The sequence below is a fragment of the Pristis pectinata genome, chromosome 43, assembly GCF_009764475.1.
Source record: "Pristis pectinata isolate sPriPec2 chromosome 43, sPriPec2.1.pri, whole genome shotgun sequence".
Classification (NCBI taxonomy): domain Eukaryota; kingdom Metazoa; phylum Chordata; class Chondrichthyes; order Rhinopristiformes; family Pristidae; genus Pristis; species Pristis pectinata.
Window position 1 is genome coordinate 2,350,442 of NC_067446.1, and position 14,805 is coordinate 2,365,246.

The 14,805-nt window shown below is 53.0% G+C and overlaps 1 protein-coding gene across 4 annotated transcripts in view; it reads right to left on the reverse strand.

Moving 5' to 3' along the window:
• Nucleotides 1–9,198, reverse strand: part of wdr13 (WD repeat domain 13) — a 17,241-nt gene extending 8,043 nt beyond the window's left edge. The window contains exons 1-3 of one of the 4 annotated variants that reach the window (XM_052009091.1): nucleotides 9,070–9,152; nucleotides 2,169–2,258; nucleotides 3–240 (exon numbers count right to left, since the gene is read on the reverse strand). In XM_052009091.1, the coding sequence (XP_051865051.1) occupies nucleotides 3–240; nucleotides 2,169–2,209 (279 nt within the window). In that variant the 5' untranslated portion in view covers nucleotides 2,210–2,258; nucleotides 9,070–9,152. Of the gene's footprint in view, nucleotides 1–2; nucleotides 241–2,168; nucleotides 2,262–9,069 lie in introns of all 4 variants that reach the window. The other 3 variants (XM_052009090.1, XM_052009089.1, XM_052009088.1) reach the window with 3 other exon arrangements.
• Between the last annotated feature and the right edge of the window lie 5,607 nt (nucleotides 9,199–14,805).

The window sequence follows — 14,805 nt, forward strand, 5'->3', positions numbered from 1 at the left end:
ACCTCCATGCGGTCGAGGGTGGTGCGGCTGCTGCGGACGCTGTTGCTGTGGGCGCGGAAGCTGCTCTGCTCCGACAGGGGTCCGTAGCGCTGGGCCAGCAGCTGGCTGCGCAGCCTCAGATACTGGTGCCGCAGCAGGGGGTTGAAGCCACCCTTGGCATTCTCCCGCAGCAGCTGGCTGCGCCGGCGGATGTACTGCGTGCGGAACTGCGGGAAGTGGGAGGTGCGGTAGGCGTTGTACCTGGGGGGGTGAGCAGGCAGTCAGCGGTCAGGTTCACCGGGTAGTGTTGGCGCCGAGTTGCTGCTGGGGGCAGCGAGGCGTTGCGGGTACGAGCAGCGTGAGTGGGGTTCTTGGGCTCCCGGGGATGGTGGGTGGGGGGGGGGAGAGGAACAGGACTGAGGGGGAATCAGGGAGGTGGGGTGGGGTGAGGGAGGGTCGTGGGGGGAGGCAGTGGTGAGGGAGGGTCGGGGGGGAGGCAGTGGTGGAGGGGGGAGACAGGGAGGTGGGGGGGCGAGGGGGGCAGTGGGAGGCAATGGAAGTGGGAGGAGGGAAGGGGGAAGGTGAGAGGGAATGTGCAGGCTGAGCATTATTTTACCGTCATGACTGCCCCCCACCTTCTGACCCCAGCCCTCCCTCCTCCCGCGGTCTGCCGCCCTCCCCCACACACCACCCTCCTGCAATCTGCCACCCTCCCCCCAAATTCCCTCATCCTCGCCCCCACCCACAGGCAGATTCCTGCCTCTCAAACACCCTCTCCCCCACCAAACCCTCCTGTGGCCGTAACCTACCTTCCCCTCCCCTCTCTCCGGACACCCCACCCCACCACTCCCTGCCAACCTGCCCCCTCCCTTGCAGCCCCTGCACCATCTCCCTCCCCTCACCTCTCAGAGCTAGGGGGCAGGTCTGACCCGGAGAAACACTATTCCCGGAGGAGGTTTAGACCAAACGCAAGGGGAAAACACAAGGATTCCCGCCAGGGGTGACCAATTCGGCACAGAGTGAGACCATTGGGCCCATCGAATCTATTCCAGCTCGCACAGCGATCCCATCCCCCTCACTTATTGGCCCTCCAGCCCATTCTCCCCAATTTGCCAACAGCTCCCCCCTCACCTACACACCGTGGACTGACTAACGCACTGATGTGAGAGGGACCCGGGGGAAACCCACGCAGTCACAGGGAGAACGCGCAGACTCCACACGAACAGACAGCACCGGAGGCCGGGATCGAACCCGGGTCTCTGGGGCTGCGAGGCGGCAGCTCTCCCCACAGTGCTGCCGAGGCTCTGCCCGACCTGGGGCCTTCTCGGGTCGATAGGTTTCCTGCTGCTCCAATGGGCGCAGGGCCAGAGCTCTGGGTGGGAAGGTCTCATTGCCTGCTCGCCCCCACTCTCCCCCTCTCCCCCACCCCCCCCCACCCCCGGCCCCGGCAATCGTCAGCCTGCCCACCGGGCTTGCCGGAGGTTCACCAAACAGTCCCCGGCTGCCCCAGAGAGAATAACCCCAGCCCAGCCCGGCCCTCCACATCACACCCGTCGCTGCTCACACCAAGGGTCGCTCAAATAAGGCAGGAGCTCCTCTCCTCTCCTCCCTCCCCCTCTCCCTTTTGGCTCCCCTCCTCCCTCCCCCTTCCATCTCTCCCCTCACTCCCCCTCGTCCCTTCCCGTCCCCTCCTCCTCTTCTCTCTCTCCCCCTCCATTTCGATTCCCCCTCCATCTCCCCTCCCCCGGAAGCACGGTCTTTGAACCTTTCCAAGGTGCGGTGAAGAGATCCTTGTGTGGGGGGTGTGGAGGAGGGGTGGGTGGTGTGGTGCGAGAGGTTAGCGGGGGGGGGTGGGTGGGCGGGCGGGAACGTGGGGTTGAGTCACAATCAGATCAGCCACGTTCTCATTCAGAGGCAGAGTGGCCTCCTCCTAGCCCCCTAATCAGTGTGCTCCCGAGGTTCGGTCACGACAGCGGAGATTTCGAAACACAGCGAGGGCGCAAGGCAGGGGCAGAGTATTGTGGAAACGGTCTAGGGGTGGGGCGAGGATTCCTGGTGACTCTGCAGTACCCTGGTCTGAGAGGCTGGGTGCAGGCAAGGCTGGGGGGGTTGGGGGGGGCTGGAAGGACGCACTGGGGAGCCCAGCTACCCTTCCCGAGCAGTGCAGACAGCACGCTCTCTTTTCTTACCTGGCGTCTACAGCAAGCACCTGCTGCCAGACTGCTGCCATCCCAAAGGCACCGGGGGACCTTCAGGGAGCTGCGGGATCACACACCCCTCTGCTGAGAGAAAGGAACAGTGGTAAACGACATGGGGAGCAGACTGCAAATCCTGGGCTCGGTATTGGTTTATTATTGTCACTTGTACCGAAATCCAGTGAAAAACTTTTCTTGCAAACCAATCATACAGGTCAATTCATTACACAGTGCAGTTACATTGAGTTAGTACAAAGTGCATTGATGTAGTAGAGGTAAAAACAATAACAGTACAGAGTAAAGTGTCACAGCTACAGAGAAAGTGCAGTGCAATAAGGTGCAAGGTCACAACAAGGTAGATCGTGAGGTCAAGAATCCATCTCATCGTATAAGGGAACCGTTCAATAGTCTTATCACAGTGGGGTAGAAGCTGTCCTTGAGCCTGATGGTATGTGCCCTCAGGCTCCTGTATCTTCTACCTGATGGGAGAGGAGAGAAGAGAGAATGACCCAGGTGGGTGGGGTCTTTGATTATGCTGGCTGCTTCACCAAGAGTCCAAGGAGGGGAGGCTGGTGTCCGTGATGCGCTGGGCTGTGTCCACAACTCTCTGCAGTTTCCTGCGGTCCTGGGCAGAGCAGTTGCCGTACCAAGCCGTGATGCATCCAGATAGGATGTTTTCTATGGTGCATCGATAAAAGTTGGTGAGAGTCAAAGGGGACAAACCAAATTTCTTTAGCCTCCTGGGGAAGTAGAGGCGCTGGTGAGCTTTCTTGGCCGTGGCATCTACGTGATTTGACCAGGACAGGCTATTGGTGATGTTCACTCATGGGAACTTGAAGCTCTCAACCCTCTCAACCTCAGCACCATTGATGTAGACAGGTACATGTACACTGCCCCCTTTCCTGAAGTCAATGACCAGCTCTTTTGTTTTGCTGACATTGAGGGACAGGTTGTTGTCATGACACCATGTCACTAAGCTCTCTATCTCCTTCCTGTAGTCCGACTCATCGCTGTTTGAGATACGGCCTATAACGGTGAGATCATCTGCAAACTTGTCAATGGAGTTAGAGCAGAATCTGGCCACACAGTCACGAGTGTATAGGGAGTAGAGGGCTGCTTGATCCGGGGAGACGCAGGCTTCCAGGGAAAGCCGAGCCGTGCAGCCAATTGCAGAGGCACTGAGCCGTGGGGTGAGGGGGGAGATTTATCCCAATCACATCACCGGCCATGGCGTGAGCAGAAGCCAGTCCATTCCTGGTTGGCTGTTGCGAGGCAGCAGTCTCAGAGCTGAATGCCGACCTATTGACGAGCAGGTCCTCCAATTATTCAGAGTCATTTCCTCTTTTGATTCTTAATTTGGGAAAGATTAAGTGAAGAAATCAATGAAAACTTTTGAGTGCCAGGGTGTTCAAGGGCAAAGCAATTCACTGAGGAAACTCCATTTGAAACCCGGTTTCAACTAGAAAAGGCGAACGGCATTTACAGGGCGGGGAGCATAATGAGTATTGGCAAACAGAATTTGACACTAAGCTGGAAGGGGCAGGGGAGGAGAGGGGAGAGAGGAGCAGGGAGCCCCTTGAGGCTGAACTGAGAGGGCAGGGGAAATGGGACGTGCTGTATGTATGTGAATAAGTAGAGGCACCTCTTCAGGGGGACGTACGCAACTGCAAGGGGAGCAGGTTGGTCAGGACCGGTGGTGGTGAGGGGAGGATGGGTTCTTGGAGCCGGGCAGAGATGGGGGTAAGGGAGTTCCCCTGGTTTGGTTTCTTGCCGAACGTGATCTGTATCTCCTTATGGGAGCTTGCTGCACACACGCCGTGCTGTGAACTCGTCAGGAAAAGTACCAGACTGGTGGTGAAACAGCCAAAGGGGTGGCAGGTGACGCACAAGCATCAGGCATCAACACACCAGCATCAGGAGCGTCAGCCCTGGGGAACTGGCCCGGGCTGGTCTCCTGCAGTGGGAAGGAGCTGCTGCCGCAGAACTGCGGATTAAACCCATGGGTTTCACAGTGCAGTCTCACTGCAGCTTGTCACCGAACACTCGAACTAACTTCTACAGATGTACTGTTGGAAGTGTCCTGACTGGCTGCATAGTGGTCTGGGACGGCAATTTGAATGCGCAGGAACGCAAGAAGCTGCAGAGAGTAGTGGACTCAGCCCAATACATCACGGGCACATCCCTCCCCACCATCGGGAGTATCTACAGGAGGTGCTGCCTCAAGAAGGCAGCATCCATCATCAAAGATACCCCCACCATCTGGGCCGTGCCATCTTCTCGCAGCTCTCATCGGGCAGGAGGTACAGAAGCCTGAAGTCCCCACACCACCAGGTTCAGGAACAGCGACTTCCCTTCACCCATTCAGTTCTTGAACCAACCGGCACAACCCTAATCACTCCCTCAGTACAGCAACACTGGGACCACTTTGCACTACAATGGACTTTGATTCTTTCTGTTCTAATTGTGTTCTTTCTTGTAAAACGTGTTTAAGTGTTACTTGTGAGTGCTGCTTATCTGCTGCTCTGTGCCTGTGATGCTGCTGCAAATAAGTTTGTCATTGCACCTGTGCACACATGGACTCATGCATATATTACAATAAACTCGACTTTGACATGCATGTATGAGACTCCTTCCTCCACCCCCCGAGATGCAACAGAGAGAGCCCACGTCCATCACTGCACAGGCCGCCTTGGTCCAGGCACATAAATGGTGCACATGCCCGGGTTTCAAACTCAAACCTGGGAAATTCAAGTCAAAGAAACAATGCTGGAGATCTGAAACCAGAAAAGCAAGTGCTGGAAACATTCAGCAAGTCTGTGTGGAAAGAGAAACAGTTAACACTTCAGGCTGGAGACCTTTCCTCAGAACTCTGCTGATGGAAGGGTCTCTGACCTGAAACGTTAACTGTTTCTCCTTCCATGGATGCTGCCGGACCTGATGAGTCTTTCCGGCATTTGCTGTTTTTAAATTCAAACCTGGACCAATGGCTTTTTTGACCACTTACCCTGATGGACACCCAAGTACATTCACTCCAGTCCTATTAAGCTAGTGTTGGGGAGCAGTCTGCCGTGACTTTGCACTAAGAATTGTAAAATTGTGTCAGAGAAACATAGAAACCCTACAGCACAATTCAGGCCCTTCAGCCCACAAAGCTGTGCCGAACATGTCCCTACCTTAGAAATTACTAGGCTTACCCATAGCCCTCTATTTTTCTAAGCTCAATGTACTTATCCAAAAGTCTCTTCAAAGACCCTATCGTATCCGCCTCCACCACCATTGCTGGCAGCCCATTCCACGCACTCACCACTCTCTGAGTAAAAAACTTACCCCTGACATCTCCTCTGTAACTACTCCCCAGCACCTTAAACCTGCGTCCTCTTGTGGCCACCATTTCAGCCCTGGGGAAAAGCCTCTGACTATCCACAAGATCAATACCTCTCATCATCTTATACACCTCTATCAGGTCCCCCCTCATCCTCTGTCGCTCCAAGGAGAAAAGGCCGAGTTCCCTCAACCTGTTTTCATAAGGTATGCTCCTCAATCCAGGCAGCATCCTTGTATATCTCCTCTGCACCCTCTCTATGGCTTCCACATCCTTCCTGTAGTGATGCGACCAGAAGTGAGCACAGTACTCCAAGTGGGGTCCGACCAGGGTCCTATATAGCTGCAACACTACCTCTCGGCTCCTAAATTCAATTCCATGATTGATGAAGGACAATACACCGTATGCCTTCTTAACCACAGAGTCAACCTGTGCAGCCGCTTTGAGCGTCCTATGGACTCGGACCCCAGATCCCTCTGATTCTCCACACTGCCAAGAGTCTTACCATCAATACTATATTCTGCCATCATATTTGACCTATGAAAATGATCCACTTCATTTATATTTAACTTGTTTTTCTTGTGAGTGCTGCTTATCTGACGCTATGTGCCTGTGACGCTGCTGTAAGTTTTTCATTGCACCCGTGCACACATGGACTTGTGCACATGACAATCAACTCGGCCTCTCGGCCTGATACCCCAGCCGCTTGGAGCATTCAAAGGTCTGGCCGATCGACAGAAAATCATTCCGATTCTCGACTTAAGAGACACGCGAGACTCCAGGTGCTGGAATCTGGAACAACAAACAACCTGACAGAGGAACTCACCCGAGTTTCAACCCAAAACGTCGACAATTGCCCCCACCCCCACAGATGTGACTCAACCCGTTGAGTTCCTCCAGTGGGTTGCTCGTTGCTCCAGATTCTCGAATTATTCAGAGTTATTTCCTCTATTGCCTCAACTGTATTTTTAATTGGGGAAGGGAGACGGAAATCAACAAAAGCCTTTAAGTGCCAGGCAATTAGCCGAGGCTGCTGTAGAGCATCTCCATTTGAAACCCAATATCTGCTGGCAAAACTGATGTTTTATAGAGCAACAGTGACACAGCCAAACATCTCGCATCACTTCCCAGAAGCATTATCAAGCAGAATTTGACAGAATCAGAGAGGGAGGGAGGGAGGAAGGGAGGAGAGGGGCAGAGTGGTCTCAGGAGAGAGTTCCAGAACCTGGAAGATCTAGATTGAAGGAGGGGAGGTCATGGTGAGAGGGAGAGGCTGGAGGGAGGTCACAGCAAGGGGGAGGAGGGGGTTCTGGTGGGTAAGAGCCGGTGGGGGAAGGGGAGGGGGGTCTATAGAGGGTCACAGCGAGGAGAGGAGGGAATCTATAGAAGGTCCCACTGAAGAGGGATGGGCTGAGGGTTGCAGCAAAGGTGGGGTAGGCGGAAGGGAGGAAGGGAGGGGCTGAAGCGAAGTAAAATTGGTAAATTGGTTTATTATCTAGGTACACTGAAAAACTTGTCTTGCCTACCTTCCATATGGATCATTTCATCAGTGCACTGAGGTAGTACAAAGTGAAAATAATAACAGAATAGAACATTGAACAATACAGCACAACACGGTACAGGCCCTTCTTCCCACAATGTTGTGCCGACATTTTATCCTGCTCTAAGATCTATCTGACCCTTCCCTCCCACATCGCCCCCTATCTTCCTATCATTCACGTGCCTATCTAAGAGTCTCATAAATGTCCCTAATGTATCTGCCCCCACAACCTCTGCCGGCAGTGCGTTCCACACACCCTCCACTCTCTATGTAAAAAAAACTTTCCCACTTATACCTTTCTCCAGTCACCTTAAAATTATGCAGAATAAGGTGTTACAGTGAAAGTGCAGTGCAGGCAGACAATAAGGTGCAGTAGGAGAAAGGGAAAGGGATTTGAAAAGAATTTTAAACGAAGCTGTCAGTGAACCAGCCGCTGGTGTGGGTCAGCGAGAGGAAGCGGCAATGGACATTCAAGTGTCGTGGGCACGGTAGTTTGCGAGAGAGGGGATCGTTGCAGACCGCAAAGAGTGGAAGTCAACAAAAAGCAGATGCAGATGCCAGAAAAATAAAATAATAAAAACACTGGAAATACTCAGCAGGTCAGGCCTCATCCGGGGGAAGAGAAACAGAGTTAACGTCACAGGTTCAAGACCTTTCAACGCAAATTATTGACCCTGTTGCTCTTCTCACAGATCTGCCTGACCTGCTGAGTGTTTCCAGCACTTTACGTTTTTAGAAACATAGACATAAAAACATAGAAAACCTACGGCACAATTCAGGCCCTTCGGCCCACAAAGCTGTGCCGAACATGTCCCTACCTTAGAAATTACTAGGCTTACCCATAGCCCTCTATTTTTCTCAGCTCCATGTACCCATCCAAAAGTCTCTTAAAAGACCCTATCGTATCCACCTCCACCACCGTTGCCGGCAGCCCATTCCACGCACTCACCACTCTCTGAGTAAAAAACTTAACCCTGACATCTCCTCTGTACCTACTCCCCAGCACCTTAAACCTGTGTCCTCTTGTGGCAACCATTTCAGCCCTGGGGAAAAGCCTCTGACTATCCACACAATCAATGCCTCTCATCATCGTATATACCTCTATCAGGTCCCCCCTCATCCTCCGTCGCTCCAAGGAGAAAAGGCCGAGTTCCCTCAACCTGCTTTCATAAGGCATGCTCCCCAATCCAGGCAGCATCCTTGTAAATCTTCTCTGCACCCTCTCTATGGCTTCCACATCCTTCCTGTAGTGGGGCGACCAGAACTGAGCATAATACTCCGTGGGGTCTGACTAGGGTCCTATACAGCTGCAACATTACCTCTCGGCTCCTAAGTTCCACGATTGATGAAGGACAATACACCGTATGCCTTCTTAACCACAGAGTCAACCTGTGCAGCTGCTTTGAGCGTCCTGTGGACTTGGACCCCAAGATCCCTCTGATCCTCCACACTGCCAAGGGTCCTACCATTAATACTATGCTCTGCCATCATATTTGACCTACCAAAATGAACCACTTCACACTCATCTGGGTCTTGTGTGTAGCCTGGAGACAGGGTGGAGGATCTCAGCAGCAAATCCGCTGCCAGAGGCTGGAAATGCTCAGATATTCCTGGGAATGTGGCCGAAACCCATATCAGGGTCAAATGCAATTGCAGGACACTTTAATGCAGCTGAAATTTAACACCCAGATGATTTGCAATGAATATCACACCGTAAGGGACATTTGGGGGGGGGGGGGGAATTCTTCCTTTAAAAACTGGTCAATACCCCAACATTAGCTCCCAGGACTGATTGACAGGCGGAGGGGCCAATCAACAGGCTACTTCCGCGCTTTCCCCGCCCCCTCCCTCCCTCCCCGCCACCGGAAGCGCCCGTTGCCCCGGGACGCGCAGGGGAGGCCGCCGATTGGTGGAGCGCCGAGTACGACGAGGGGGCGCCGCCCTCTCCCGCCTCAAACCTGGAACCGAATAAAGAGGCGTTTGAGAGGATAAATGGAGTGGGGGGGTGGGGGAGGTGGTTGCTGAACACCCACCGTCGCCTCACCATCTCTCGCCGTCGTCAACTTGCACCGAGACGCCGCTCCCATCTGACGGGCGCCCGCTCGCTCCCCGCCTCCTCCTCGGGCACCACCCTGTCACGTGACCAACGACCAATGGGGAGCGGCGCGGCGGCGGGAGACGCCCGGGTCACATGCTTCCACTGGCGCCCTTCGTCGCCCCCTCGTGCCCGAAACACCCAATGGGGAGGGCAGCTCTAGTCACATGTTGAGGTACGCCCGCAGGAGGGAGACGCCCGGGTCACATGTCCCCAGTGGCGCCTTCGTCCCCCACCCCGTGCCCGAAACACCCAATGGCGAGCGCTGCTCTAGTCACATGTCGAGGTACGCCCCCTATACCAACGCGGGCGACGCCCGGGTCACATGCACCCAGTGGCGCCTTCGTCCCGCCCCGTGCCCGAAACGCCCAATGGCGAGCGCCGCTCTAGTCACATGCTGAGGTCCGCCCGGAGGCGGGAGACGCCCGGGTCACACGTCACGTGGTTTCTGAGGCGCCAACGGTGGAGGCAGCTGGAGGGTGAGGCGAGAGGTAATGGCTCAGACCTGGTGCCTCCTCATCAGAGTAACAGAAAAGTTATAGATGCAAACATATTTCATGGTATAGAAAGATTACTGGCCAAAATAATGAGAGATTGTCGAGCTGTGAGGGTGTCCTAGAGCATCATCTGCAAATGGCTAGTATGCAGGGCCTCTAAGCAATTTGGGGCATCAACAGAATATGTTCACTTATAGTGAAGGGGAATTGATGAGATTTCTTGATTGGTCACATTAACATGGAAACACAGTGAAATACATGTAATACAGAGAGATCGGAAGAATAATCATAAAAAACAGTAAAATATATTTAAAAAACTGTAGATCCAACGATCTCTAAGTGAATGACTATAATATAAAAGAAAGGAAAGAAAAAGATTTACTGTAAAATATAAAAGAAAAAAAATCCCCAAAACAGTAAGAAAATATACAAACAATATATCAAACCAAACTGCTAAAGAAAAAAAAAACAAAAAAAACTGGACTAAAATTTCTCAGTAGAAGCAGAGCAATATTATATCGTCAACTCCATTCCTTTAAGTTGAAAGGTTATTACAAGGGGATCTATATCATGTGAAAATATTGGACTCCAAACTTCCTCAAATTTAAGCAAAGGATCGACAGTGCCACTCCTAATTTTTTCCAAGTTTAAACATCATATAGTTTGAGAGCACCATTGAAAAGTAGTAGGGGGTATTGAAATACATCTTTTGCGTAGAGTGCTCTGGGGGCAGCCCGCAAGTGTCACCACGCTTCCGGAGCCAACATAGCACGCCCACAACTTCCTAACCCGTACGTCTTTGGAATGTGGGAGGCAACCGGAGCACCCGGAGGAAACCCACGCAGACACATGGGGGGAGAACGTACAAACTCCTTACAGACAGCGGCCGGGATTGAACCCGGGTCACTGGCACTGTAGTAGCGTTACGCTAACTGCTACATTGAGGGGTTTTTACACATGTGGGAATGCGCTGCCAGAAGAGGTGGTGGAGTCAGGTACAGTCACTACATTTAAGAGACATTTAGACAGGTACTTACATAGACGGGGCATGAAAGGATAGGTTGCTAATGCGGGCAAATGGGATTGGTGTAGATAGGCAAAAAGGTCAGCATGGACGTATTGGGCCGAAGGGCCTGTCTCTGTGCTGTATGACTCTTTGACTCCATGACCTATCGTAGGGGGATACAATTTTGGGGATAATGCTGGTGGAAAGATAAGTAAAAGGGATGTGCTGAAAAACTTGGGTGACTTCAAAAACCTTTGATTAACAGCGGCCTTTGCATGGAAGCCCAAAGAGTGAGTATTGTTTTCCCGAATAATTTATGAATCACAGGGCAATGGGTCCCGGTTTGTCCCTTGCATCTGCAGAGTGCTCCTGAGCATAGAGCCCTTGTCTCCACATCCTCAGCTGCCCATTTATGTGATCACGTACCTGCTTTCAGCACCTTTGGAGTAGCAGTTCTCCCCGGGTTACAAAAGCCGGTAGCCACGAACGAATGTTTGGGAGATGGGCGGGATGGATTCGTCAGCTCCTGCGGGGCTCGAGGCATCTTCTCCTGGGTGGGAACGGGGCATTTCGATGTGCCTCCTCTCCCCTACCCTGGGCCACAACAATCGGGGCTGGATCGAGCCAAGCAGAACTGGGAGTGCTGAGCAGACTCACTCGCTCACCGAGACGGGTGGTGGCCACTCTTCCAGCTTGTTCTCCAATCACTTTTTGTTCAAACGGCTGGGGTTCTCGGGAATGGAACCGTGTTGTAACCAGAAGACTGCCTGTACTGTGTAGAGTACCGGTCTTCTTATTTAATGCTTTGGAAGCAATTTAAGAGATGGATTACTAAACCGATACCTAGAATGGATGAGTTGTCAAAGTCGAGTTTATTGTGTGCACAGGTGCAGTGAAAAACTTACTTGCAGCAGCATCACAGGCACAGAGCATCAGACACGCAACATTCACAAGAGAAACACAAATTAAACATAAATTTTCACACCGTTTTTACAAGAAAGAATGCAATTAGACCAAGAACAAAAAAAAACAAAGTCCATTGTAGTCCAAAATGGTCCCAGTGTTGCTGTACTGAGGTAGTGATTGATTAGGGTTGTTCCGGTTGGTTCAAGAACCGAATGGTTGAAGGGAAGTAGCTGTTCCTGAACCTGATGGTGTGGGACTTCAGGCTTCTGTACCTCCTGCCCGATGGGAGCTGCGATAAGATGGCACGGCCCGGATGGTGGGGGATCTTTGATAATGGACGTTGCCTTCTTGAGGCAGCACCTCCTGTAGATACCACAGATGGTGGGGAGGGATGTGCCCCTGATGTATTGGGCAGAGTCAACGACTCTCTGCAGCTTCTTATGTTCCTGCGCATTCAAATTGCCGTCCCAGACCGTGATGCAACCAATCAGGATACTTCAACAGTACATCTGTAAAAGTTTGAGTGTTCGATGATAAGCCGAACCTCCATAACCTTCGAAGAAAGACACCGGCGCACCTTCCTTGCGATTGCATCCATGTGCTGGGCCCAGGACTGGTCATCCGAGATGTTAGCGCCCAGGAATTTAATGTCGGTCGGGATTGAACCTGTGTCCCTGGCAGTAGGAGGCACCAGCTCTACCAACTGCAACCACCCAGTCTCCCTGCCCACCGTTTCCGTGGCTACCTCTGATCGAATGAGGGAATAATTCAGAAGGGAATAATTAGGAGCCGAGAGGTAATGTTGCAGCTGTATAGGATCCTGGTCAGACCCCACTTGGAGTACTGTGCTCAGTTCTGGTCACCTCACTACAGGAAGGATGTGGAAGCCATAGAGAGGGTGCAGAGGAGATTTACAAGGATGCTGCCTGGATTGGGGAGCATGCCTTATGAAAACAGGTTGAGTGAACTCGGCCTTTTCTCCTTGGAGCGACGGAGGGTGAGGGGGGACCTGATAGAGGTGTATAAGATGATGAGAGGCATCGATCGTGTGGATAGTCAGAGGCTTTTCCCCAGGGCTGAAATGGTGGCCACAAGAGGACACAGGTTTAAGGTGCTGGGGAGTAGGTACAGAGGAGATGTCAGGGTTAAGTTTTTTACTCAGAGAGTGGTGAGTGCGTGGAATGGGCTGCCGGCAACGGTGGTGGAGGCGGATACGATAGGGTCTTTGAAGAGACTTTTGGATAGGTACATGGAGCTGAGAAAAATAGAGGGCTATGGGTAAGCCTAGTAATTTCTAAGGTAGGGACATGTTCGGCACAGCTTTGTGGGCTGAAGGGCCTGAATTGTGCTGCAGGTTTTCTGTGTTTCTATAGAGTTTATCCCATATATTCAGGAACCCAGCACCAATCTCCATTATCGCGAGTCACGGGAAACAGAACTCCAGTGGAGCAGAAAACTCAAGAGGAGACACAAGAGATGCTGGAATCTGTAACAACCGTCAAGATGATGGAGAAACTCAGCAGGCTGGGCAGCATCTGTGGAGGGAGATGGGCAGTTGACGTTTCGGGTCGAGACCCTTCAGCCAGACTGAGAGTAGAGGGGAGACAGAGGTGGAGGGGAAGGGTGGGGGGTGGAGGGGAAGGGGTGGAGCAAGAGCTGGCAGGTGATCGGTGGATCCGGCTGAGGAGGGGAGATTGAACAGGTTAGGACTTTATTCCTTGGACCGTAGAAGAATGAGGGGAGATTTGATAGAGGTTTACAAAATTATGAGGGGTATAGACAGAGTTAATGCGAGCAGCCTCTTTCCACCTAGATTGGGAGAGATAAGTACGAGAGGACATGGCTTTAGGGTGAAAGGGGAAAGGTTTAGGGGGAACTTCTTCACTCAGAGAGTGGTGGGAGTGTGGAACAGGCTGCCATCTGACCTAAATGTGGGCTCACTCTTAAGTTTTAAGAATAAATTGGATAGATACAAGGACGGGAGAGGTCTGGAGAGTTATGGACCGGGTGCAGGTCAATGGAACGAGCGGAATAAAGTTTCGGCACAGACTAGAAGGGCAGAATCGCCTGTTTTCTGTGCTGTAGTGTTCTACGGCTCCATGGGAGGCTGGGAACAGCGACTGGGAGGTGATGGGTGGGGGTGACACGGGGCTGCGGACGGTGGGATCCGGTCGGAGCGTGGAACCAAAGAAGGGAGGTGCGGAGGGAGGGAACCCAGTGGGAGGGGTGTGTGGGTGATGGGCAAGCGGAGGGGGAGGAGGGGAGAGAAATGGTGAACGAGGGGGCTGTGGGGTGGGGGTAGGAGGAGAAAGGGACAGCTGGGGGGCAGTTAAAGTGGGGATCGGGGCAGTGAGTAAGAAGAGGCCATTCAGCCCTTCCAGTTCAGTGCTATCAGTCGTGACCTTCTCCCATCTCCTCAAACTTTCCTCCCCCTACTTGTCGCTGGCTAAAATTAACAGCCGGCCTTGTCATTTGCATCCCGAACCTTGTTGGGGAAAGTCTTCCTGACCTTTTTATGAATCAAAACAGGAGATGTTGCAAAGCAGTCAGTATCTGGGGGGAGGAGGGGGGGGAGGAGAGAGAGGGGTGGGGAAGAGAGAGAGGGGAGGAGAGGGGGAGAGAGGGAGGGGGAGGAGAGAGAGGGGGAGGAGAGAGAGGGGGAGGAGAGAGAGGGGGAGGAGAGAGAGGGGGAGGAGAGAGAGGGGAAGGGGGGGAGAGAAGGAGGAGAGGGGGAGAGAGGGGGGAGAGGGGGAGAGAGGGGGGAGAGGGAGAGGGGGAAGAGGGGAGGGGAGAGAGGGAGGAGAGAGATGGGGGAGACGGGGGCGAGAGGATTTCCAGTCTGAGGCCCTTCTTCAGAAGTGCCTAAAACATGACTTGCTGGAGGAACACAGCAGGTCGACCAGCGTCCGTGGAGGGGGACAGAAATCACTGATGTTCGTGTCGGGACTGAGAGGGAAGCTGGGGAGTACAAGGAGCCGGGGAGTGAGTGCGGTGCAGGATGAGATGGGGCCAGCGGTGATCGGTGGACTGAGGAGGAGTGAAAGATGACTGGCAGCTCGAGCTGGGGAGGGGTGGAGCTGGTGGACAAGAGGCAGGTGGGTGACCCACCCACAGATGCTGCCTGACCCCCTTCGAGTGTTTCCAGAGCTTTTCCGGTACTTATTCCAGATTAACGGCATCTGCGAGTTTTTGTTGGTGGATCTCCCTCGAATTTTGGTTCCCCAGCCAGCGGTTACAACCATCTCTCTCTCTGTCGGAGCCCCTT